At 37.8% G+C, this 27,470-nt stretch overlaps 1 protein-coding gene across 2 annotated transcripts in view; it reads left to right on the forward strand.

Annotated features, from left to right (window-relative positions):
* The window catches only part of LOC149218223 (DNA-directed RNA polymerase IV subunit 1-like), a 382,207-nt gene that overhangs the window by 175,026 nt on the left and 179,711 nt on the right, over positions 1-27,470 (forward strand). For both annotated transcript variants that reach the window (XM_089383853.1, XM_089383854.1), the window contains exons 12-15: positions 23,311-23,510; positions 23,596-23,686; positions 23,902-24,023; positions 24,408-24,592. In XM_089383853.1, the coding sequence (XP_089239979.1) occupies positions 23,311-23,510; positions 23,596-23,686; positions 23,902-24,023; positions 24,408-24,592 (598 nt within the window). The remainder of the gene's footprint in view (positions 1-23,310; positions 23,511-23,595; positions 23,687-23,901; positions 24,024-24,407; positions 24,593-27,470) is intronic.

The following is a 27,470-nucleotide window of genomic DNA, read 5'->3' on the forward strand; positions in this document are numbered from 1 at the left end:
TAAATTGAATGTGGCCCGTTAAATTATAATTCATCAAATTCATTAAATTATAATTCTTCATTATTATAAATTCATCAAATATATTATATATTACGATATATAATATATATCGTGTATAGTTTATATGATAACCACGTATTTAACATGGTTCGGATTCTGTTCAGCGGGCTTACGCTCCTTAATAAAAATATGTTGCAAACAATAGAAATCCATATAAGGCTTGCTAATATTTGAATGGTTGTTGAATAATCGAAATTCTTATGTAGGTGTATGTGATAGCGTGATAACGAGGTTTGGTCTAAGGTCCATTTTTAGACTCTGGTCCGAAAAAGGCGTGGCCACGTGGGTTGATGGCAGTTCCCGATGGGTTGTGTGGAGGTGGTCGGGTTCCAACCCGGCCTGCTCCATTTTAATACAAAGGTGGGCACGTTTTGATATGGTTTGGTGCGAAGTGTAGCGTTTTATATAATGATTTTTTTGGAAGGTTGGTGGTTCAAACCTCCGCCTGACCCTTCCGCCTTCTACACGGTTATCATATGACATAAATATTGCATATTTTGATATGGTAAGTTTAATGCTGTATATGGTTGGATATATATTGTATGACATATTTTACGATGTAATATATCATATATGGCTTATAGTTATAACATTACCACATTAACATCGTTCTTATTCCCAATGGTTACTTACATATATTTGACACCTGAACTTTAATAAAATTATTTCCTTGGGCACGATAATCCAGGTTTGGTACGCGCGTCTACATAATAACACGCTGGCATATTTTACGAAGGTGATTGGCGTCTGGTTGTTTTATGATATTTCCCGTGGCTCAACGCTTAGTTTGTTAACTGGATACTTGACACTGTACCCAAAACATTTATAAATTTTCGATGGCCCGTATTGTTGTAGAAACATAACGCATCCACCTTCACTACTTTGCCTTATTGCTTGGAAAATGGTGCGAGTAATTGAAGCTAACGTGTGATCTTGCAATCTCGCGGTGCAGCGGAACTCTCTGGCACCCAAGACTCTGTTATATTCCATAAATTGTGTGAGAAATTTCATTTCGGCTCTGATGATGATGGCAATAGGAAGAGATCTTACTGTTGGACTATTTAGCAATAATTCTCAAAGGCATTCTCTATCTGGAAATATATGCCATAATTTACCATTCAAAGATGAATTTTCAGACTGGAAATACTACAAAGGCCTCATGAAATCATTGCAACAAACTGGTTGCGGTCATGTGCTTGATCTTTATTCTCAGGGCCTGGCTTCCCAAAAGGACTTCCTACAACTAGATTTGGAATTTATCGAATTGCAGTATGAAGCAGCTTAACGAGCAGGAAAGTGGGATTTCTATTGGATTTCTCCTGAATTTAATTATGTCCAATGTGGTGGCCAAAGCAGCAGCCTACGAATTACTTTCAATGCAAATTTACATAGGTCTACTGATAACAGATTGACTATCTTCTAGCGGAAAAACTGCAATACGATGTGCTTCATATTTCACTTCTGTTTTATATGTTGAGCACTAGTGTGAAGAATATTTTGGATCTCTCACATTAGGTGATCCTGATTTTTTTCATCACGAGTAGTTACCAGATCATATAGTAGTGCTGATGGCAGCAACCACAAATATTAATGAGCCTGATGGTATCTACGGAGTTCGCTCCCATAAGTTACCTCCGATGTCTATAAGAAGGTGATGCTTACACGTTTGGATTGAAGCTAAAGAATCCAAGAAGATAAACTCTACAGTCAAGAAAGTACAAGTTCTGTTCAACTTGTGAACACCAAGCGGGATAGGGATGACAAAAAGGAAGATTGTCATCTAACCATATTGCACCTATGCTCAGAAGTTGCTGCCGATGGTTTTGAATCATTGGACAAGGATTTGAATTAGTTCATTGATGAGGGAAGGCCGTCAATGAATTAGTTATTCAAATTTTTAGCTAACTTGATTAATGATGCACTCTTCTTTTAGACAGAGTTCATTTTAAGGACTGTAAGGACTATATATTTTCCAAGTGAACTCTTTGTTTTTAGAGATTTTTAAATCAGGCACCCATATCTTTAACAGACTTAACAAATCCGAGAGTTTGAACCTTGCTCTGATACCAAATGTAAGGCTCTGAGTCATTTAACTAGAAATATAAAGCTTTAAAACATAATATGTGTTTTCTTCAAATATGTTTGTAGCTTAAATGACTTAACCGACATTCATATAACTAAATTACTCAGTTTGGTATGGAGTACCTACCTGTATTCTTGCAGTTGATGATGCCTCAAGCTGCTCTCTCTTTTGTTACCAAAAGACCGAAACCACCCAGCCAAATTGAGCATAACCTCAATACTCAGTCCAGTAAGCTTCTCAATTGACGCAGACTGTTCCCTCGTGCCCAAAAACCTCATAACAACAAGGCTCTCCTTCTGTTCTAGTCTCTATGGTGTTCTAGTCTCTATGGTGTCAGAGAGGCTAAGGAACACGATATCTCCAAAACCCAAAAAAGTTCTCGAGAAAAAACACTTAGAAACCTCACAATTAAATTATTTGATCAATAATTATAAAGTTTTTAAGTCTAACTTAGGAAAAATGATTAATTAATGGGTATTAATTGAGGAAATCGATTTTTCTCTAGAGACTTCCAGAAAAGTAACTTGACGAAGTCTAAAATGATTTGAGCCATCGATCATGATTAGATCTTGGCCATTGATGCTAGCGAGAGATTATAAGAGCAAGTCAAAGGGGCTTGGAGAAGAGATAATTTACAGTTTGTGAGCAAGGCAATCCGAATTCCCTAGTTTATAGTATTCAATAGGGTGTAGGTAGAGCCAAAGGAAAGAGAGTAGCAGGGGTTTGCAGTATGAAAATTTCAACTCTATTGTAGCATCTGGAAATTATTCTTCTAACTGTAAATTTGATTATGCAGTTTATTTGCTAAGGCAACCAACGAATAAAATCACAACTGCAATTTTCACCATAAAAACGCCGCGGAAAATAAAATACTGGGAAATGAGAAATGCTAGCACACACACAAAGCTGACAATTATTTTTGGACAATTGTCCTCGAGAAAACCCATTGCACGAAAACTAGTGCAACAATTGAGGGTTTTATTGTTATGCAACAATGAATTCTAAGTACAATAAAATGACGCCAAACTAGTGTTTCCATTCGAGAGAAATACTGGCAAAATCAACTGAGGGAAATTACCCTCCTTTCCAAGCAATCTCAGCTCAATCCGCACTTAGAAATTGACTCCCAGAATGAATTTGCAGCCACCCCTGCGCAGTCCCTTGTATGCTCAACTCAAAACTCCCTCTGAATTAGACATCATGTCTGTCTCAACTCCTGGAAGTGACTCGCTTGGCCTATTGGGAATTTTCCCGACCACCAAAAATTGAATCAACCTCTTACTTTGCTGAATCAAACTACCCCTCTTCAGGTTTCTGTGCAACCCCTGCGTAAACTTTTGGAGAAATGACTCGCCCTCCTCTCTTGACTCTTCGGAAATGGAATCCTCCACCGAAATCACTGTCTATGCCCCTTTGAGTCCCTTCTGGCTTGAACTTTCTTCCTCTACTCGACCTGCCAAGTAACTCGCACCATCGGCTCTCACTCTGCGTTTCTCCATCTATCCATCAACCTCTTATTATAATCTCCATTTGAGTCTTCAGTGACTAAGATTAAAACTTAATCGATGGTTGAGATCATCTCCAAGTCAATCCGTGTGAGTTTCTAGAGAATTCTCACCTTTCTCAATTAATTACTATTAATTAACTAGTTTTCTTAAGTTAGACTTAGGAATAATTTAAATGATGGTCAATTAATTTAATTAAGTAATCTTTAGGTGGAATTTCCAGAAACGATTACTAGGTTTTGGAGAACTCATGTGTTTTAGCCTCTCCACAAAGTTTGAGACTAGAACACCATCATATGCTACAAAAACCAATATGCAGTAGTGAGAATTTCTCTCTCAGGAGGTTTTCCAGTGATCTAGAGTAAGGAAAGGGAGGCCTAATTATTCTGCAGGGAGGTCGTATTTTGCAGTGTGAGTTGCCTAGTTTGCCAATGCGAGTTGCTGGGAGGAGGATCAATTCAGCAGCTAATGCCTGGATCTAGTCTCGAGAGGTAGAGCGAATTGTTTTTAGAGGAAGAGGAAGGCAGGACGACTCATTTGGAGGTGGTCTAGAGGAAGAACGAATTAATCTAAGGAGGTAGTGTGTATTTCTAGTCCAGTAGTGTGAATTAGCTTGGAAGTGCAAGTTTCTTAGAGAGGGATGGATTGTGGTTGTGAGGGAAAAAAAATTCCCTGTATTTTTCTAGTGAAGATAAATTATCAGAGGAATTCTAGCTGGGCATCCAATTGTAATTCTTTGTTTTTGCTACATAATAATAAAACCCTCATATGTTGTGCCAGTTTTCCCTTTGGTGTTTTTCCAGTGACAATTATCCAAAAATAACATTGTCTTTTTTTGTTGTGTGTGCGCATCTATTTCTCAATTCCATAATTTTGTTTCGCAACATAATTTTATTGTGAAGAATTGTAGTGTGAATTATTCGCTATTTGCTGTAATAATAATTATAGAAGACAAATAAACTGTTGAAGTTAGGAGAATAATTTCCAGTTGCCGCGGTTCAATGATTTTTCACATTAGTGCCCCCTCTTGGAGAGGGATGTGTGCTGTATAATTTCAGGACTATAAGCTTTCAAGTCTTGATAAGACCAAGCAAAAACATCCTTGAATTCTCTTAGCAATATTTCTAGCTCACCCCTTTCTTCTTTGGACAAATCTTTGCCTATTTTGACCATTTGAGGAGATGAGGAAGTCCTTAAGTTGACATCTGTGGTATGAGATGAATCTTGGACATCTTCTTTGGCTAAACTTTTGTCATCTCTATCAAACTTTTGCTCACTAACCACATCCTCATTCCTATTACTTGGCTCAATATTGTTTTGAAGATAGCATGCTATCTCCTTATCATCCTTAAACATGAGCCAATGGTCAACATAGTTAGGTATGGTTGGGAAATATATAGTGTCAACTACACAACTTCCTAACTTGGATATTTCATTGTCAGGGTATTGAGAGTTGGATGCTTCCTCTGCCAAGGCATCGACAATGAAATTGTTACTTCTAGGGACTTCCCTGATTGAGAAATTTTCGAATTCCTATATAGTGTTCACTACCTGCTCTTTATGCAATATGGCAATCAATCGTTGAATTTGCTTGGAATGGGTCACATCCAATCCTAATATCAAAGCCTCATACTCAGCCACATTGTTGGATTAGCTGCGGATATTAAATCTATGCTAGCTCCGGAGCCCACCTTTGATTAAGCATTGTCGAAGTGCATGGTCCAAATCCCCCCATGCTTAGAGTCAGGGCTAGGTTTGTTCTTGTAAAGCTTCCACTCACCAAATTCGTAATCTTCTTCAAGCAATTCTTCTTCGGAAACACAGGAGTGTGCAACCATTGGCCTTCGAGTGGTTTGTCTATATATGATAGCATAGGAATTTTCCTCCATATGGATCTTAATGCAAGACCCATCCTTAGATACGGTTCCTTTAAGGTCAACAACCCATTGCTTGGCGAGAAGCATCCCCCACTCAAGAGGCATATCTACCACAACTATATCCATGGTCATTTCTCGTTGAGGGTACACTTCTAGAAAAGCCTTTTTTTTAATGATTCCAAAAATCTCAACTTCTTTGGAGTTAATTCTACATGTATTCGTATATTTCCTGGGTATGCTTAATCCTAGATCTTGCATTAGTTTTAGAGGCGTAAGGTTAACCGTGGACCTAGAATCATGCACACAATTTTGTAGGGTACACTCATCAATGTTTAGGGTTATATAGATTGGGGAAGAGCCTTACTTGTACTTGATGGCATGTACCACAATAGGGGAAACCACAAGGCTTGGTTTAGGAGACCTTTTATTATGTTTCCTTTTCTTGGTCCTACTTGCTTGGGGTTGGATTACGTTATGGTCATGAGACATGATAGAAACATGGTCTTTATCTCAAGGTTTAGGTGGAGGATCGTCATGCGCATCAATCCCCGTGTGTCTGGCATCGACCATTACTTCATCAATGGCTTGACTAGCCTCAAGAACCAAGTTTTGGGCTTGGAGGACGCTTGTTGGCTTCTTATCCCTTGCATCATAAGTTATTTATCTATGTTGCAGGAAACGTGGTATAGAGGTCCGTTTTCATACGGAAACGGGTACGAAACGCGGAAACGCGTTTGGTACGACCATGAAACGCGTTTCCGGCCGTACTGCCACGTTTCCCGAAACGAAAATGTGGCCAATACGGTCGGAAACGCGTTTCAGGGCCGTACGACCCACGTTTCCTCATTAACTTGTGTTTTTTTTAATTTACTTTTAGGGTATGTTAGTGACTTCTTGTTGCTTCTAGATGCATGTCTAAAGTTATAAAAGTGAATTTTTGCCCTAGTGTTGATATGCAGTTCATTAGGGAGTTTGAGGGATATGCAGTTCATGGTAATGCTAAATTCTTAAAGTAAAAGTGATATTCTCCTTTATTTTTCATTTTCATCCTTTTTCTTAAATTTTTAACATTACCATGAAATGACTCAGGATGTTTGAGAGTGGTTTCGCCCTCATTGGATTTCATATGGAGAAAGTAGAATTTTAGATCTCACTCAAAATCCAGCGGACTTATTTGTTTTTCAGGATTTCAGGCTTGGAGGGATTGCAATGTTTCCATTGGATTTTATCATGTACTAGGGTATGGAACTTGTATTTAATCAAGAGAACCAAGCCCTCTATGCAGGGGAAACTCCCAATAATCAAGATCATGTAGGGTACTAGGGTTTGAAACGTGTATTTAATCAAGAGCACTAAGGTCGTTCGACTATGTAGGAGGAGACTCCCAATACAACAGTGGTCCTTCTAAAGAATGGGATGTTGGATGCAGAAAATCCTAATTTGGATCTCTCTCTTGCAGCTTTATAGTCTTTATTGCATAGTTTTAAAATTCGGCCGATTCGAAACGGAAACGGCCGAGTTGATCTGTTTCATTGCCCAAAAATGTGACTCGGTGGAGGAAACGGTTCAGTAGGTCGAGTCATTGAATGACTTAGCCGAGTCAGCTCGGCCGTTTCTGTATTGACTCGACCGAGTCATAACCAGTGGCCTGTAACCCCATCAAAACAACGATTTGACATTTTCTTAATGACATTTTGAAGTGTTTGCTGATTGGTTTGAACTCCAATGTGTTTTACAAATTAGTTAAATGTTATGTGGGGTCCATTTCCCCCTCCCAAACCCTATTTAACACACTCAAAAGCTCTCTACTATTGATATGCTATTCAAATTTCATGGTAATGTTAAATTCTTAAAGTAAAAGTGACATTCTCCTTAATCTTCATTTTCATCCTTTTACTTAAATTTTTAACATTACCATGAAATGACTCAGGATGTTTGAGAGTGGTTTTGGCCTCATTGGATTTCATATGGAGAAAGTAGAATTTTAGATTTCATTCAAAATCCAGCAGACTTATCAGTTTTTCAGGATTTCAGGATTGGAGGATTGCAATGTTTCCATTGAATTTTGTCATGTATTAGGGTATGGAACTCATATTTAATCAAGAGCACCAATCCCTCTATGTACCTTGATGTTAGTGACATTGGTTGTCGAACTCCTCTGGGATTCGCTCCCAAACCAGGAGCTTTTGAAAATGTCGCTCCCGCTCCCGTTTTCGCTCCTGCTCCCAAGTAACACAAAGAAGAGAAACCGTTTGGATCAAAAACGGTTAAATGATCTAGTTTATGTCCAATACAACCTCTGGCTCAGACAAAACCATTTGCTGAACAAAAGACCTGATTCAGATCCCATTGTGTTGGAAGACATTGATCCAACATCAGATTAGGTAGTGGAGAGTCGTCTAACAGAGTTTGATCCTGATGAGGATCTTGATTTAGATTTAGATATTGAGACATCAGTTGAACTTGAACACGCTGTTCAATTGAATGCAAATCCCAATCCACCAGCCTCAGTCTCACAGCCAGCAAGGGCTCCAGTTGTAGGTGCTTCCTTTGCTCAGCCACGACAGAAGCGCAACCGCATATCTACTCTATCTCAGCTTGCATCTGCTGCAGTTGCACAACCTGCTAGTGGTACCACTTCTACAGCTGCAGTTGGAGATGATGATGATGAGGAGGAGCCATGGGGCCCCCTATCTGACTCTGATGATGATCCAGAGATTGATCGACATGATCTTGGCTCCTCTGGTAGTAGCTACTAGCCAGTAGTTGTAGTACTAGTACTGGAGTCTGGTCACAGTTCACTTTTGTTGTAGAGGCCATTTCTAGCCTCCTTGGTTATGTGTTTTTTGTTTTGAGTCTTTGATCATGTATGATAGTTGACTATGTATTGCCATTGGGTACCATTTTGATATAATGGATTGGTTCATGAGCCTACTTTGATCATATGTTGTCTTCCATCTATATTATAATGCTGTGTGTTTGGAAACATGAATGAAAATCTTTAAATTATGTTTAAAATCTTTAAAATTATGTTTTTTTATAAAAAAAAAAAATATTTAATGTATTTTTTACAACGACCGAGTCATTGAAATCGAGCCAGCCGAGTCATTACCGTTTCGGAGTCGGAGTCGGAGTTGATCCTCGGCCGAGTCGGAGTCGGAGTCGGAGTTGATCCTCGGCCGAGTCGGAGTCGGAGTCGGAGTTTTAAAACTATGCTTTATTGTACTTGCAGCCTCATATATTAATATAAATAAAGGCTGATTTTGAGATTTGGATATATAATAAAGGTTGCTTGTGGATATTCCGATATTTTTATTTTCATTATGTGATCATTCATGAGTAAATGTGATGTAAATTAAATCTTAATGTTTAAGTGTAATAAATTATAATGTATCATTTATGCTTTATGATTGCACATATATATATATATATATATATATATATATATATTTAAATATTTTCAATATATATATATATATATATTCGCGTTTCCCCGTTTCCAAAATTTGGGGAGGTTGCGTTTCGGATCGCTTCCCGTTTCGGAAACTCGTACCCGTTTCCCCGTTTCGTGCAACTTAGCGATTTATCCAACAAATGCTTGGAGATAGGCAGCAAGACTTACTTCATTTGGAGGTTTAAGCTTTTTAGGGATCAAGTGAGCAAGGCTATTGAATCTTTGGTTGAACTCTTTGATGGGTTCGTCCTCCTTCCTTTTGATGAAGAGAAGGTCCTTATACAATTCAACGACATCTTTCTCTTCCACCGATCGTGCCCTATAAGTAATGAGGAACTTATCCCGAGATCCTACAATCTTAGGGGAGAGAGACATCAACCAATGCTAGGCATTGTCCTTAAATGTGAGAGAAAAGAGGGTCAAAACCACATCTTCTTCAAGCGATTTACTAGCAATGAAGGTTTCAAATAATTCCAAGTGTCTCTTAGGGTCCTCATCCTTCCTACCATGAAATATATGTATCGTGTCATAGTTATGAGGGAGAGGATGGGAGCTCCTAGGATGTTATCAAAATTTAGAGGGTGGATCACATGTTGCATCCATGGAGAAATATTTCTTCTCATGCTAACCCTATCCAAGAAAGGAGTATGGGGGGATTCTTCATCCCTCTCCCGTGATATGTCAACATGGGTTGGGCATAAACTTCCATTAGTAGGGATTATTGGAGTTAGAAAAAGAGGGTTTATATCGTAGTTAAGGAAATCACCTCTTCAAATATTTCAATCAAGGAGAAGGTAGATTCGCTTCCTCCCTGGCCATGACGCCAAAAATGTTGCCGTAAAATTTAGCAGGCCTTGGAGAGGGAAACCTTACAAGATGTAAACTAGACAACGAGACAACAATGGGGTAGAGGCCCAATGTCACCTTAGCCAAAACCCCGTGCTCCTTACGGATTTTCACCGATAGGAGGAGTCCCAGTAAGAGAGAGATCACCTAAATAGAAGGTGATATTGGATAATGTACAAGGTGATATAACTAGAACTCATTCAAGAGAGAGGCACAATAAAGGTTCATGGTTGCAAAGAAGCAAAACACTTTCAAAGAAAATCCCCAGAAAAACAAGGCTCAAGACTTAGGGTTTTAAGGTTTGTGATGATATTAGGTGTTCTCAAGGTCAAGATCAGAGGGAAAGGGTTTCTTAGAATGAAAATCAACTATTACAAGGCTCATAAAACCCTCAACGAAGTTCTTAAGTTGAGTGAATGAAGACTAGGGTTTCCCTCTTAGGGAAAACACCTAGGGAAAGAGATTTTATGGACGAAATTTGAGTGGATGCCCACCAAATTGAGAGATTTTGTGGCAAACCAAGTCAACTTGATGTTTAGGATCTCAAACCTTGAAAAACCCTTTTCCCTAGAAATTCACACCAAGCCCTAGTTTCTCCTCTATCCTTGAAAGGACCAAAATTTTAAGGAGAGAGAAAATGGATATAATTTTAGTTTGGTCACCAAAGACTTGAACTAGAGCCTCGACCCTCGGGTATATGGAGTCATGGGTGTCAAAGATAGGCCAATCTTGCTCTTAAGGAGGTTGAAATTTGATTCCCTTGAACAAATTTCAGGCATTTACTCACTGAAAGAATAATGGAGTTTATGGGAAGAGCTACAAAGAGTTTCACCACTTAGGATAAATCTTACAATGTCATGTGTGAATAATGCATGCAATTTTCTTCTAACTAGCATTCAATAGATACTTATCAAAATTTAGGGCACAATTTGGCATAGATTAGAAATACTCATTCCATACATTAGACATTAAAAGAAAGATCTTCAACAATAAAGCACTGACAAGACAATTTAGCAAGAAAGTCCACCCGTTACGCCAAGAATAGCTCCAATAAATGTCCAAAAATTAGCTCCAAATACCAAAATGCATCCAATCATCCAATAATCCAAGAAAAGAACAAGTGCGAGTCTCTCTTAGGAGGCCGAAATCTCAAGTGAGAGATGATGAGAGATCAAATGAGTTCTCTTGAATATATATGAGGTCTAAGAGATGTAATTTAGCTTGCAAGCCCATAAAATCTTAAAATGATGGGCTAGAAACACCTATAGGTCATAGGTTGACCTAGTAACCAATGGAACAAGTGATAAAATCTCCAAAAGGAGGGCCAAAATGTTGATGTCATGCATGTGTAGGCCTCTAGAGGTAAGGCGTTAAGGCCTAATGGTGGGCCTCTAAAATCATGATGGAGGAGTTAGCCGCTTTGTCTCGGTGCAAATGGTCCTGTAGACCCCCAAATATGTTTTGGGGCACAAACTGGGTCTCATGGGTCTAGATGTGGCTAAATCTCTGCCTCTGCTCCAATGATGAGGGAACTGAAGATGGTGCAAGCCCATCCATGTCTCCAAAGGTGAGACAAACCTCATCAGGCATTGGATCAACTGCCAAACCATGTGATTACTAATAAGCTGGATGGGGCAAGGGAAAAGTGCAGAAGCTCTGGGGTGCTGAAGATGCCCATGAATGCAAATCATGATCTATGATGTTCGGGACCCATGGCTCGCAACGCAACACCTTTGGGTGTCAACACGATCCTCTGGTGGACTTGGGCCCCAGTTAGGTTGCCCAACCCATAATGAATCCGCCTGCCAATCACAGATAATGTCTAGTGCTACAACTTATAGCATCAGGTAGATTTAATCTTTTTTTTTATCTTAAGTGAACCAAGCTTGCAAGTAATGGGCAATGTGACACTTCATACAAGGCTCCTCTTCCAAAATTGGGCCTTAGTTTGGTAATGGTGTTATCTCCCTAGGTAGGAGTAGTTAATAGATGACCCTATTAGGCATTTCCAACCTCAAAAAGGAATTGACATGTCCTCAATCCTCCCTTCAATCGATAGGTGTGATGTGAATAATGATGAAATGGAGGAGAAAAAGGGGTATCTGAGTCAATGCCATGGTTAAAGGGGTAACAATGATGAGGAATTCCACATTTTGGGCATACAGATGTGAGGAGGGAGCAATTGTGGATGCATGAGTTACCCTGACCTTTGTTTTTCGAACCCTCTTATTGCCTTTTTTTTTTTCTTGATTTTTCTTTATATTACTGTATGAAGCTCTAGGGAATGAGAACATGCTTTGAATTATGTGTAGCAATGGTTACTTGGGGTAGTGCATTGCCCACTAGGGTTTGGGACATGCAAGGGTTCCTTTCTATCATGTGATAGGGCAAGATTGGCCCCAAGAACTGGGTGATGTCCATAATGGTAAGTGGTAGAGCTCATGCTTGGCTTTTTCCCACGTGCTAATATATCAACCATATTTTACATTTTATAGTTTTCTTTGTTTTGTTTCTTTCTCGTGTTGATATGCTTTTTATTTTTATTTTAGCTGCATCAACATTTCCCATGGTCAAGTGACCCATGGTCAAGTGGACTCAGAGAAAGGAGGAGGAATAAGGGCTCGTAATCTATGGAGAGAAGTGATAAGTATGGAAAAGGGATAGATGGAACACACTATCTCAAATGGATTTCCTAGTAGTGCCCCTTCCTACAGCGATAGGCCGTTAGAGTTGTTCTGGATGGACTATGATAGAGAACTAACCCCCCATTTAAGGTTAAGGAACAAGACCACTATCAAGATCCTTTTTTCTTCCAAGTCACCTCATAATTCATGCCAAATGCCCAAAATACAAACAAGCATAAGCACCTGAATGCAAAATGAATAAAGTACCTTTTGACCATAAGCCCCCCTTCCAACATGTGATCTTGACAAATGGGCGCGGGGACATATGATTGATGCAGGTGGCAGAGATATGAATGACATGCCAGATCGGCTACAAGGTGGCTCTCAGGGGCTGCTAGGTGTCGACTAGATGAGATGAATAGGAGATGAGTTTCTCCTAGGGGTCACCCACTTTTGGTGGGTAAGAATGATGACCTTCCTTTGTGCCATGTCAGGTCAAGCTAGCCATTCCAAAGGGTCAAATTAGATGTTTGAGGTCAAATAGACCATTGGATTGTTGTGTGGTCAAAATCATAGCCATTCCAAAGTCAAGTCATCTCTTTTTCAACTGAAGGAAACTTCCATTTGACCAAATCAAATTGCAAAGGATTGAATCAAGCCAGGGTTAGTGTAGCAAATTATCAAAGAGAGCTATTGGGTCATCTTGAGGAGGACATTTGGCAATTCAAGTCTATTCTTCACGTTTTTCTTCTCCGAGTTCAAGTCAAAGGGAACGTTAGACTTCGAAGGGACAAATGCATCAAGTCAAACTCCTTTGTGGACAACTATTGTATCAAAAATAATCTCTATTGGATTTACTTAGTCTTTGAGTTGTAGGTGACAAGTAAAATTATTATTTTGGAGAGTGAGGTGCAACTAGTTGTTACTAAAGAGCATTAATAAAGGGTAGTCCCTCCTCTCATTTCAGTTTTTGTTAAACTATGAGATCACTCGTGCTATAATAAAACTCTTTTACAAACTCTTTGGTCTCAAAATTGTGAGTTGGATTTTTCTATTTGGTATTTTCTTGGTCCTGGTTACAATAGTTTAAATATAATAAGATAAACAAAGGGAATATAGCTTACATAGATGTTGGAGGGATGATCCATCGAGGGGATAAAAATTTGCATGGAGGTTGCAGTCAAGCCACTAGTCTTCATTGCAATCTTGTTGGAGGTTGGAATTATTGTATCCAATGGTTGGACATACTCGTATTGGTGGTATCTTTAGCTATGTGAATATCTCTTTCAAATAACCCACAATAATCTGGAAGATCAAATACACTTCACTAGAAGTCGCTCCTAGTTTGATCTAGAAACCTGTGTGAAGTCTTAGATAAAGGCGGGGACAACACAATCCTCTCTATTCCAAACTCACCTCACTGCCCATAATGCAAGACCGACTTAATGATGAATTGATTTAAAACTCGACATTGAGAGGTAAAGTTGTGGCTAATGTAAGCATTTGTCAAAAACCACTCTTCTTATTTTAAAAAGCGAAAACCTTTTATTTTTTGTTTATTTAAATATATACTAACGTGCATTTTTCAGATTTTTATCTCAATTTTAGCTCGTAACCCTTTGGGTTTTTTAGCACAAATTTAAATATTGTCTAGGGAATCAGAATACCAATGTTTCGAGCTTTCAAACACACATTTCTTCGGGGATATATTGAGCTTTTTTTGCTGATCTACATTATATTACAGCCACATACATTTCAGATTTTGCAAAAATAGAGGTACAAGTGTGCTCTACAAGTTATCATCTCATAAACTTCTGTAATAAGTAGATCTATTCCTCATTGTTATATCTTCAATTTGGTAGTATCTTTAATCGATTCCAATATTTAAAAGTCTTATTTATAGGATAGAATAATTTTCTAGATTGTTACCTAGTGCAATTTCATCCCAAAACCTCTGTAACTCACTTTTGTTGCAGATCTGAAGCTTAGGAATGGCTTAAAGTGATTTTACCTGGATGTCCTAGCTCTCCCTCTCCTAGATTATCAATATAGTGTTTAGGAACTATTGGGTGGCCATGTAAAGGGAAGTTTGTTGTTGTTTTCTTATGTTTTTCTGCAAATTTCAAATCCGCAGTCGCATGACAAGAAACAAAATTACACAGAAACCTCTCTTAGCAAAGGATTATATCACAAATAAATTTTAGCTTTGGTAAACATATTGAACTTTAACTCATTTAGGCTATTTACATGTTGATTATCTTCAATTTTGACTGAGTGAATCATATTGTTGCTCTGTATTTATTCCCTTTGTAATTTACATTTCCAGATCGGTAAAACATCTAATAATTAATTCCTTTTTTCACCCAGTAACCTGTACAAGGCACTAGTCTACTGATTGTTGGTGGAAGTGCTTTGATTAGGGAATGTTCCCAGAGGCATTCAAGTAGCAGTTGTGCTTAAAGAGTGGGGACTCGTACCAAGGTGACACTAGGCACTTGTCCTATGCATGCCATCTTAGCTGCTTGCAAGGACCTTGGCAACCTTGCTAGTTTGTGTAGTACTAGTAACAGGTGCAATCCCCCTTTGACCCTTAGAAAAGTGTAAAGATTCGAAGTTACAACAGGAATCCCTTTTGCCTCAACCTGTTTACGCTATAAAAATCTTAAAAAGTACTTGTTACCGATCCGATTAGTAGGGTTGCAAAGGTCCGTGCAACTTGCTAGGATGGGCACAAACAGGGTAAGGGCCTTGCTTAAAAACCCCATTCTTTAGGCCCAATTCCTCCCGAAAGGCCAAGGGGTCATTCCCACTCAATACCTCAACCAACCCAGGTAAGAGTGGTGCCTTAAATGGGGTCAAAGATGAGATGGAGAAGTTAATTATGGGGATATTCTATTGATTTCTGTATATAAGTATGCAACATAAAATTGAAAACAGCAAAACACTATGTCAAATGATGTTAGATATGGAATGTGAGTACTTAAAATTGATGTAGAAAAAATATATTAACTAGTTAAAAGTTATATTTCATTTTGCGTTACTGGTTAGAGGGGTTGTAGAGCGAATCTACTCGCTAATCTATTAGAATAGACTGCAAAATTTCTAGTCAATTGCATGGAACAACTGACTTCACTCAAATATACCACTCAATGAGTGTGAAAGCACTCTTAGATCATTGATCTAGGGGTGGGGAAGCTGGAAGATGTTATATAGACCTTAAAAGATCACTTCCAAGCTTATGAACAATAGCAAATATCAATTTCTAGCAAGTTGGAAATTGTATTTCTGTGTTCCTGTCATCAATTCCCACTGGGTGCTATGTCCAACAAGTTTACAGAATCAAATTTACTCTAAATACAAATTGGAAATAAGTGTATTTTTTACTCTAAATCAATAAATCAACAATTCAAATTACTGCCTATGTGCGTGGCTTCATATGAATAAACTACTTGGTATGAGCAAAGAACCTTGAAGAAATATTTCTTCAGTAACAGGTAGTAAAATGCACAGATCTGCAATAAAGTCACTTGATAAAAAGCTGTAAACATATCCAATAATAGTTCCAATTCAATGTATCAAACCTTGGCTTACATTTAATTTTATATGTAATATCCCATGGTTAACAATCTTGCCGTTTATGATAAAAATCTAAAAAATCAGCAAGCAAATTTCCTAAACTAAAATATAAATTATTTATGTTTTGTTTTGGTTAAGTTTTGTAAAAAAGTGGTTGCTGCAATTTTTACCTTGTACCAAAATAAAATTACCTCAATAGCTGGGTTGTAAAACACACTCCTCTTTAAGTTACTTTTGCACTTTATCAGGAATGTGTGATTGGTCTTCAAGAGAAATCACCTCCACTTGTGATTTAATATCTCTTCCACTTTTTAGAGCTAGCTAGGGGCAGCCCCTAGTGAGACGTTCTTCAGCCTTTGGTTCAAGTATGCAATGGGATGCAACCTGCCTTCTTAGTTGAAGCTTCTTGCTGGAATGGGTCAATCTTTGTTTGAATGACACACCTGCAATAAAATGTCAAAGCGGGATTTCTCCCGAGTTTGCCCCCTCCACATGGCTATATAGCCTCTCACTGGCTCGATCTGAATTTTGTGTAATTTTAATAATTGGAAAAATTATTAGATTAAACGAAATATCTCAGTAGATCAAGAAAAAAAAAGATAGTATGATCGAACCTCTTTAAGTTACTTTTGCACTTTATCAGGAATGTGTGATTGGTCTTCAAGAGAAATCATCTCCACTTGTGATTTAATATCTCTTCCACTTTTTAGAGCTAGCTAGGGGCAGCCCCTAGTGAGACGTTCTTTAGACTTTGGTTCAAGTATGCAATGAGATGCAACTTGCCTTCTTAGTTGAAGCTTCTTGCTGGAATAGGTCAATCTTTGTTTGAATGACGCACCTGCAATAAAATGTCAAAGCGGGATTTCTCCCGAGTTTGCCCCCTTCACATGGCTATATAACCTCTCACTGGCTCGATCTGACTTTTGTGTAATATTAATAATTGGAAAAATTATTAGATTAAACGAAATATCTCAGTAGATCAAGAAAAGAAAAGATAGTATGATTGAACCCACACCATGCTAAATATAACACAGGTTTGCAAATGATGTTTTTCGTTTTTAATTCATGCACTAATCTCACAAGACAGCAATGACATTTGCTAGAGGGTAGGCTATCTTTTTAAATTTCGAAATGGCTAGATAATAGCTAGTTATTGTCTAGTTGGACTAATCTAGAAAATTATTTTTTTTATTAGGCATCCATATGTCAGAGTCTTAGTGATTTCATACATTACAAGGATAATTTTTCCCTCTAAGGGGTTGAATTAGTTTACATAGCTCAATTTGGTCCAAGAATCCCTTTGCTTGTGGTCTAGATGAGATAAAGATGAGGAATAGTAATGATAAGTAGCTCAACACCCCATCCCAACATCTTTGAGGAAACTCTACTTTTTCCATAATAGTTTGACTTGGCCATTAGGTGGTTTGATTTGGTCCTCGAGATGATCTTTTGACTTCATAAAAACTAGTAATGGTCCTTGTTGCCTCAAAATATAGCAAGCCTTATGAAGAGGCCTCACAAGGCAAAGGATAGACGTTGTTGCAACATTAAGGGAGATTGCCACTGCCACCTTAGCAATTTTCCTCTTACTCTTTGGTGGAATTGCACCACAAGGAGGATTCCCAGTGATCACGTAAAAGGTATTCTATGTTATATGGCTCAAGGTGATGTAAATGTAGAATACGTAAAGATACTCTTTAATGGACAAAGACACAATGTTGTTTGTATAGAAGCAAAGTATCGTATATCAAGCCCTAAAAGGAGGTACCTGTGACTTAGAGTTTCTAGATATAAATCAACAAGAGAATATCTAGGCATACCTGCATCAAAGAAAGGCTTTGCAAATGATGTAATCACAAAGGAGAAGACAAACTGTCAAATTAAGCCCTACGTTGAAGCCCTAGCTTGGTTAGAATTATTGTAGGGCACACATTGCTTAGGGAGGATGACATCAACCCTTCTAGCGAAAATTCAACCATGTAAAATGCTAAATTTTGAGCGAAAATGATCAAGGTAAAATTCAAGCTGATTAATGTTCAATATGCTATATAAGAATTGCCTTATTTGAATTCAATTCTTATCCCTAGTGACTTGCCTGGAAGGACTTAGAAAAATAAAAGAGAAGAAAATATTTTTTTTTGTAATTTTTGACCAACACAAGGATTCCCAATGCCCTAAGTTGCACGAAACACCGACATGTTTCGGAGTTTCCGAAACGGGAATGTTTAGAAATGTCACCTCCAAAAAATGGAAACGTCGAGTGAAACGTCATATATGTATACACATATAGAAATAAAATTATAGATAAGTAAATAACACATTATCTTGTAAGAAAAACGGGAATAAGAACCATATATGACAATTTAGAAGGAAAACCAAGTTTATATTAACTCTCATAGATTATTACATGATTGCCGAGTTTCGGCCAAGTTTTGGCCGAGTTGCAGCGTTTCATGTACAGGTACAACTCGACATGTCGGGTTCTTCGAAGTTTCGTGCAACATACCTAGTGCCTATTCCTACTTAGGTGATGTAGTCTTTAGGGTGAAATTTAAGAGAGTGAATTAATGCTTGTTGTAAGGGGGAAACCCTAGTTTTCACTTGATAAACCCTAACTATCTTCTTTGTGACAGGAGAAGAAATTAAATAGGGGAAGCTCTCTACGAGGTCCACTGTGGATTTCAAGGAAGACAAACTTAACTTGAAATAATTAAAGCATTTAGACATGGAACAAGAAAAACCCTAGCATTAATATATCACATGAAAAATGATAAAAATATGTAATTAAACTTACTATTCTTCCAAGAAATAACCTTCTTTCAATTCCAAAAAGACATCTCCAAGACAAAAATCAATCTCCTATAGCAACAACTGCAAAAATATCACATATCCACAAGTAGCGAGTTACAACTAGGCTAAGTTTAGTTGTCCCAAGGAAGCCAAAATCCATGAGTGATGATGAGAAAAAATAATGGAGTGATACTATATTTATATGAGGTCAATCACTTCCATTGATTTGCCTTAAAGGATGACAAGTTCAATTTTGAGTGTACATAAAGAAAGTGGGTTAGAAGCTAACCGAATAGCTCAATATAATAAAATAAGCCACTAATAGCCTGCATGTATGGGTCGAAACTTCTCCCAAGCCTTACATCATGCCCTTTTAGGGTTAATAAAGCTCCAAAAATGCATGGAATGGGCTAGATGCATCTCCAACCATCATAATAAACCAAATGATTAAGGGTAAGCCCTCAAATCAAGCCTCAAAATGTCTCCATATCTCAAAATGTAGCTCTAGGTGCTCCACGTCATCTCCAAGGGTGCCATCAAGACAACACATTGCAATCTCTATCAAGTGTTGGGGGTCCATGAGTTGGTATAAGCCCTCCCTAGTCATCCTAGAGACGACCATCATAATTTGGACTCTAGATCAAGCCATGCCCATCAAACTGTGTCAAGGCTAGCTTGGGGGCATGCTGGGTCTGCTGGGTACATCATTAGGTATCTCCAACAACAAGCATAGTGAGCTGAATGTTTCATCATCTGGGGGTGCTCTGAGGTGTCAATCATCTGTTAGAATCATCAAAGTGCCCAATGCTCTTCTCTAGAGGGTCAATGTTGCATCTGCAAGGTCATCGCTACTCTCCGGAAGTGTAGTACGACCTAAACATCATGTGGAGTAAGGATGGAGTGGGTGTGCCCTCAAGGCCTCTGTTGCTCTATGAAGGACTTGTTGACAAAACCATCTTACACTCAATTGAAAGCAACCACTCATTAGAGACAATGACTATAGATGCATCATAATGGACTATACTTAATTGTTAAGGGCATAATAAGACATCAAATTGGGATCACCTTCAAATATCCAACTAGACCAAGTTCGATAAAAGTTCTCCCTACTTTGTTAGGGATGGCTAAATGGTCAACCCTATTAGGTGTTTCTAGCCCCTAAGTGGAGGTGACATGTCCATGGTCAACCCCTTCAATTCATAGGTGTTTGTGATAGTGGTGGCAATAGAGGGGAAAGGCTTCATGGCTAGCTGCCATGGTCATGGGACTCGCTGATGGAGGTCTATCATCTGGAGTGCATATGTGTATGGAGGGAGAAATTGTGGAGGCATGAGTTACCCCTTTTCCTCGGTTGGCATTTTCTACCCCGTTGGTGCACCTCTTACTTTTCAATATTCTTTGATAAGGAGCATAACTTAGGTGTCGAAGATTGCTTTTAATGATGTAGGATTTATTTTCCCCTTAATGATGAGTGATCTTCTCGCTCATTAGGGTTGGGAAATGCAAGGGTTCCCTTATTATATTATGGAGCATCTAATGCTCAGGAACTGGGTGATTGAGGGTGGTAGAGCTCATTCTAGGATTTTGCCCATGTGCTAATTATTGTCTCGACCATATTTTGCATTTTGAAACTTTTCTTTTTCTTTGTTGTGCTATCTTATGCTTTTATCTTTCTTTTAGCTGCTTCAACTTCTAGGGAAAAGTTTTTCAGCCCTGAGTTAAGGATGTTGATGTGAGGACGCCAAATCCCAATGAACCAATGACAATAATCCTGAAGGATGGATGTGACATCAAGGGAATGATGTAAGTTGTTAGGTATGGAATGGTTATGGACACACTACTTCAATACAAGCTCCCCTAGTAGTGTCCCTACTAAAACTTTAAGGCCTCAGAGGAGGTCCCACTAGACTAGGGCCAAAGACTAAACCCTCGTGGTAAGGTGAGAGAACAAGTTTATAGTCAAGATTGGTGAGAGAATAAGTTTATAGTCAAGATCGCTCAATCACCTAGATTGCCCTTTTATCCATGTTAGAATTCCTGAAATATTAAGTAAAAGCAGTTGATTGCAAAATGGTTAAAGTACCTATCTGACCCATGCAAATGGCAAACGAATGTGGCATATCATCATAATTGAGCAATGTATAAGGCTGTTGGTTGGCTGTCCAAGATAGGAGAAAAAGTTTCTCCTATGGGGTTACCCACTTTTGGTGGGTAACAATTCTTTACTTAATGTCACAGTCCAAGATACCTCCAATAGCTAATTTGAGGCTTCAAACGACTAGTTGACTCTTAAAATGGCTAGTTCTCTTGAATTTTCCTCTTTATTAAAATTGATTTAGTGACTTGAGCTCTATATCTCCCATGCCTTAAAATCTGCCCTAATCTAAACTAGGTATGCGTTCAATTTTCCATTTAGCATTGTCACATCATCACTGTTTTGTCCATGTCATCATGCCCCTATGCTAGTTCTGTAACGCCTTGCGGACTCAATGGATTCCAAGACTTGAGTTTTGTTCCTCTTCTTTTGTAGACCATCTTTGATGTAATGCATGCCTCAAACTATCCAACATTGACCTTTTTCCTCCACCTAGAAAGTAGAAACTTGTAGTACTTGTTCGACCACCTTTGTCCAGTTGTAACCTACCATTGCTTCTGATTGGAAAGATTTTACTTGGCATGTCATCCTCTCATCAAGCTGAACACATGAGACCAAATTGACTTTCTGACATTCTGGGAGCACTTGCATTGGGAAATGTGAATTGCTTTGGGAAACATGAAAGTTGTCAATGTGACACTGCCATGTATGAGAACTATCTAAGGGATACTGCACCAATGGCAAGGCCACATATATACACTATCGACACATGACCATGCAGTAAGACAGGTGCACCTTAATGTGAGCTGGACTGGCACATACACTGGTGATCACCCCTACAAGAAGCAGGTTCCTCTAGAACCATGAGTCCTCGTATAAGGGCATCCAAGGTCCCCCAAGGCCCTATATTAGGTGTCTAGGACAAAAGGAACTAGAGATGAACCCAAAGGGTTCTGCCATTGTTCAACAAAACACAGTTTCTAGGACACCTAATGCAGGGCCTCACATGTTTGTTACAAGGCTTTTGACTTGTGACCTTGGGCTTATAATGGTGGTGAAATATGCTGCAAAATTCTGTATGTACCCGTGCTGACATGAGGGGTAACAATACCTTCTCTATTTTTTATAGGCTGCATGAGAGGGGAAGAGAAGAGGGATAATAAATGTGTGTTGCTGCTGAAATTCGATCTAGAATTGTAACCTCACAACAAGAGGAAGATCGAAATTACTCCAAGCATGGGTTTTTTGAAACTTCTCAATTATCCTGTTCCACAGATCAATAATAGAGCTGCACACCAGAGGGAATGTGCAAATAAATTATGATTTCACCAGGTTTTATCCTCTAAATTATATTTACTCCAGCAATATTATATACTGGTAATAAAATTGTAGAAGCTAATTTCTTTAAAATTTTGTATCATCATGAGCATTTGTAGAATCATCTGCCAACCACAAGGAAAATTTGTCCTTAAATATGAGAAAAGCAACAGTCTAAGAATGATGCCCAAGAGATTAAAGGAACCACAGTAGACCGTTAGAATGGAACCCAAGAGCTTTTTCTTAAAACAAATGCATATATAGTGTTTTTAACTTTTTAATTACATCGATATATCTGAGGTGGATTCTGAGGAGGAGTCTGATGAATTGCTATTGTGAATCACAGGGGATGATAATGGGAATTCCCATCCTTCCATGATTGTGCATCTTTTGTAACACTTTTTCAGCTTTGAGATGATGGTGTCATGTATTTACAAATATATTTATAGTTGTTTTCAACCTCATAGTATCCCTAATTTAGTGAATAAATTTTGTTTGTAAAGAATCAGATCTTTGAATTCCTAGATATTATTTGTTTGGTTTCTGTGATATCTTATGATCTATTAGTATTCACATAGTTTTCTATTTGATGATAGTTTTCCAATTAGGTCCAGTACTTTGTCTATTCTTCTGCTTTATTTATGGCTTCTATTGTTATATGACATTAAACGGATGATCTCTTTTGACTTTGGTTATGTTTCAATCTTATTGATTCTTTTTATGTGACATGCAATAGGCTGCAACAAAGTGTCTGAATAGGGTCCTTAATACTTTGCACAGCAATGTAAAAAATGATCCTTGATGAATAATGCAGCTGTGTCTAAACTAGAATTTGTAAGGAGCAAACGTAATTCATTGCTTCTATGCAGCAGTTGGTAAAACATAACTGCAATCAAATCTCTTGCCTGGATATAGAAGGGAGAAAACGGGAATAAAGTCTTATGCCGTCTTGTAGCTTCATCTCTCATCATAGTGAATCTCATGGAAAAGAATCATAGGAACAATTTTCGTTTGATTACTCATTGCAATTCTGTCCATTTAAGTGTGATACATATTCACAATTTTTTGTCATTGATCTGGCAGGAAAGCCTGTGTTGTTGGCCCAAGCACAATATTAAAATGAAGGAGCATGATAATCAGAGGCATAATAATCAGCGTGTAATTCTGAGATTATCAAATAAACTGAAAAGTATTCATTGTGGTCAAGAATATGGAGCAAGTAAAGTGAAGGAGCATCTAGAAACTGTCCGATTATGTCAGCTCAGTATAAGTACTAAAATAATGTATGTTCTGTTTATTTAAGGGGAAAGGATGTACACTGATAATGTTAATCATTACTGATATTGAATTATTCAATTTATTTTGCAGCTATGAGAAACTGGAAAAAGGTAGCATAGAGTCCATGAAAATTCCAATGTCAGCTCTTTCTCCATGGGCAGCTCATTTTCTGCTGTGTAAGGTAAAGGCTGAAGACATGTCTGAGATGTAAATAGTTGACGCTGTTCCCAGATGCAGAAAATTCACTTCAAGCATAGAGAAGATAATTTCGTTTTGGACGGAGAATGTTCTTCACCCGTGCATAATATCTTCTAGATTTGTCACTTTGTCCATTTTGTTGCATCTTATATGGTTCAACAAAGATCTTTTGATATGATTTTTAATTGTGTCTTCCAGGAAAGGCTGAAGGAAAACAAATTGACGGTGCAGTCCGTCATACTTGCTCTGAACAAGGAATACAAATCTTTGAGAAAGAAGTGTTCGAGTTTGAATCTTCCGGAATTGTTTATTGATTGCAGGTCAATAGCTGCAACCCTTTATATATTCCTTACAGGAACATGTCAAATAAAGTATGAGCATGAAAATGATGAGTTTCAAGTAACTATTTGGATATTGAAGCACATACAAGTTAGAAGATAAAACTTATACATGGTTAAAGATTCTAATCAATAGAATGGCAAATTAGCTACAGAAACCAGTATCATCATCTGTAAAAATAGATTGACAGACATGCCCATGCAAACAGTTAAGCATTAATTATTTCTCAAGTATGGATGCCAAATGTGAAATAAGTTTCTCCTCTAGGAAATGTACATTTGCAAATTCAATAATCTATTTCTCAACTTTTAAAGCCTTTTTACTATATGAGCATATGTTAGCTTATTCCATTTTCGGCTTTGCAGGAACCCATGCCATTTATGTGTTCCAGACAAGGCACATAATGATACATTATGCTTAGTTTTCTTGACGGAGATTTCTTCAGACACTCATTTGGAGGATGTTATAGAATACTCAGAGGCAGTGACAAGTTCATTGGATGTGATCCGTGATTTTCTGATACCAAAGCTTCTGGATGTTGTTGTTAAAGGTTATGTTTGCTTTCTTATTATTTTCTTTCCCCAACTGAAGAAATGCATTTAGAGAGATGAAGAAAAGGGGCAAAAAAATCATATTGAGAATGATAAAAAGTCGTGGTTTGCCAGCATATGAATCTAGGGAGGTAATCAGCAGTTAAATTCTATGGTAGGCTGATAATATAGGCAATGAAGTAAAATAAATAGATGAAACTCAAGTCCTTTAAAATGGTTCTGATGGATAAGTTAATTTTTCTGCTTAGATCAGATAGCTAAAAGGGTACCATTTTGTTTTCTGAGATAGGTTTTAGAAGTATGTATCATGAAGTTCAACTTGATCTGATGAAATGTTTTAGATGGATAAAGAAGAGATGTCATCAGAAACAATGGCCAGTGCTTAACTTCTAATGTGCTTTTACTACAAGTAGTATAAGTCTTATGATTTTAGTACAGGTAGTATAAGTCATAGAGTCTTTGTAGTGACCGTACTAAGTTAAAGAGTCATTACTGAAACTGTAAAGATTACTGAAACTGTGAAACTGTATTAATTGATTTGATGAAGTACTTACCTGGTCTGCTATGGATGCTGCGATGAGGATGCTTCAGAACTTCTCCAGCGCTCTCGTTACCGAATGACCAAAAACCACCCAGCCAAACCGAGTATACCTAGATACTCAATCCAGTATGCTTCTCAACCGATGCATACCGTTCCCCCGTGCCCAGAAACTTCAAAACAAGCAAGGCTCCATAGTTCCGGATTATAAGCAGTATGTATAAATTTCCTCTCCTTCCTCCTGCCCCCTTCTTCCGCTTCGGCCTCTCCTTATGTACTGTTCATTAGCGGTGGTCGCTCTCTCCACCTACGAGCCCACCGCTTCCTTTCTCAGCGACACCTCCTCAACATCCTGAGTCGTATCTTTCTTTTAAGGATATATTGACATGTGTGATTTTACTTTGATTAAAATTTTATTTGTTTAATTAAAATGTCCTAAGTTCATACATAGGAACTTTATTTTGATTTAATTTATCCCTTTAATAATTTATTGACATACTTTATTAAAATTCTGAGGTAGATAATTATTTAACTTGATTTTTAAGAATTTACATAATTCTTTACATCTATTGTCTTTATAACCCTTTTACTTTATACTTTTAAACTTAATATCATTGGTAATCGCTCATTAATCATGAGGCATTAAGTAATATGTGCTGATGGGTGACTGCGACTTTTCTATTTGAAGGAGTGTCAGGATATTTAATATTTTAGGTAATTTAGAATATAGTTACTAGTGCAGTGCATGCGATACATGCATATGTAGCTATCATATGCATGCATCGTATGCATGCTAATATTCTCGTGCTCTCTATATTAATGATGGGTCACTACATACACCCCTCCTTCAGAAAATTTCGTCCCGAAGTTAGAGGATTTTTTTTTTATATCAATACTTATAATAGTGATTAGTACATTCTTGTTCGGATTGTGTATTGAGGTTAAATTCTTACTTAATGTGAGGACACTATAAAATTGGTATTTTGAATACTTTTAGGTTTATAACTTTAATGATCATGTTTTACTTCATCAGGCTCCCCAGGCTATCACAACATCATCCTATCCTTCCTAATCTCTTCCGCTCCCATCCTATCCGTCCTCTACTGGAGTATGCCATGGCGTCAGTTATACTGACCTAACCATTCATAAACTCCAAGGGTGACAACGTTGGCTATACCGACCTGATCCCTAGTAGGCATTTGGCAGTCATCATCACACGTCTAGGGGAGCGTGACTCGCACAGTCCTCCCATGGCTCCAGGGTTCGAAGGATAAACGGTGGGCAACACTTCCACCCCTCCCAGTAGAATCAGGGTTAATACCCTATCATGGAATCTCTTTGAGCCTTAATTGTTCTGAGGTTTTTGTCATCACGTGGTCATTTTGGTAACAGATTTTATCTGCAATCATAAACACTTGTCCATGCATTTATAACATGTGCATTAATATTTTCAAAAACACATAGCTTATGTATATTTCATACATGTCATCTAAAGTATAACATACTTTGCCATAATCTATTCATGTCATTGGCTCTCATATTTAAAATATAATCATTCTTTCGTGTATTGTTTGTGCATAAAACTTATGACTTTAGATTGCTAACTGACACTTGATATTTGATCTTACGAGCACATATCGTGATGTTTCAAACATTCATTGATCTGTATGTGTTTGCTCCAGTAACAACTAGCTGGGTTATTGTCTTACTTGGTAACAAAATGCACCATATGGATAGTCATTAGCAAAGACAAATCTCAATTCCTTCTTTTTAACAATAATGTTATTTGCTGTGTTCTTTTATATCTAAATTGTTTGAAATACCTAGGTCAAAGTATGGTATGCAACACATTTGGGGAACATATTTTGTACTCAACATTTCCTTTAACAATAATACACCGAACATTGCTCTATGTTTAAATGGTAGTACTCTTTCAATACCTTGGCCCTATAGGTTGAATTTATGCTCATGGAACCTTTGCTCAGGTTGTATTCATCACTTATAAGAATTGCTAAATTAGGTCTGAATGTTGCGTATGCATCCGTTCCTATTGACTGTTTCACTACCAAGGAGTTGCTATCCATGCCAAGTGAACTATTGTTTCCAGATCTTTTGCCAGAGCACATTCCAGGGTCCGAACTTAAGTTCTATGCATTATACCAGTTATTTATATGCCTCTATATGAATGAGTTAATGGCTGTTGCAATTCTGAGTTAGTTCCTCATCACATGGTGTTTAATAGTAGTGTATTCCTTGTTGAATAATTGTGAATGGTATATATAACCACTTGAGCTCAATTGTCTGGTTCTGTTATCATTTAACTGGAAATATAGTGGAAA

This window comes from Pinus tabuliformis, chromosome Q (genome assembly GCF_031772625.1).
Source record: "Pinus tabuliformis cultivar Carrire ecotype Pingquan chromosome Q, CPIR1, whole genome shotgun sequence".
Classification (NCBI taxonomy): domain Eukaryota; kingdom Viridiplantae; phylum Streptophyta; class Pinopsida; order Pinales; family Pinaceae; genus Pinus; species Pinus tabuliformis.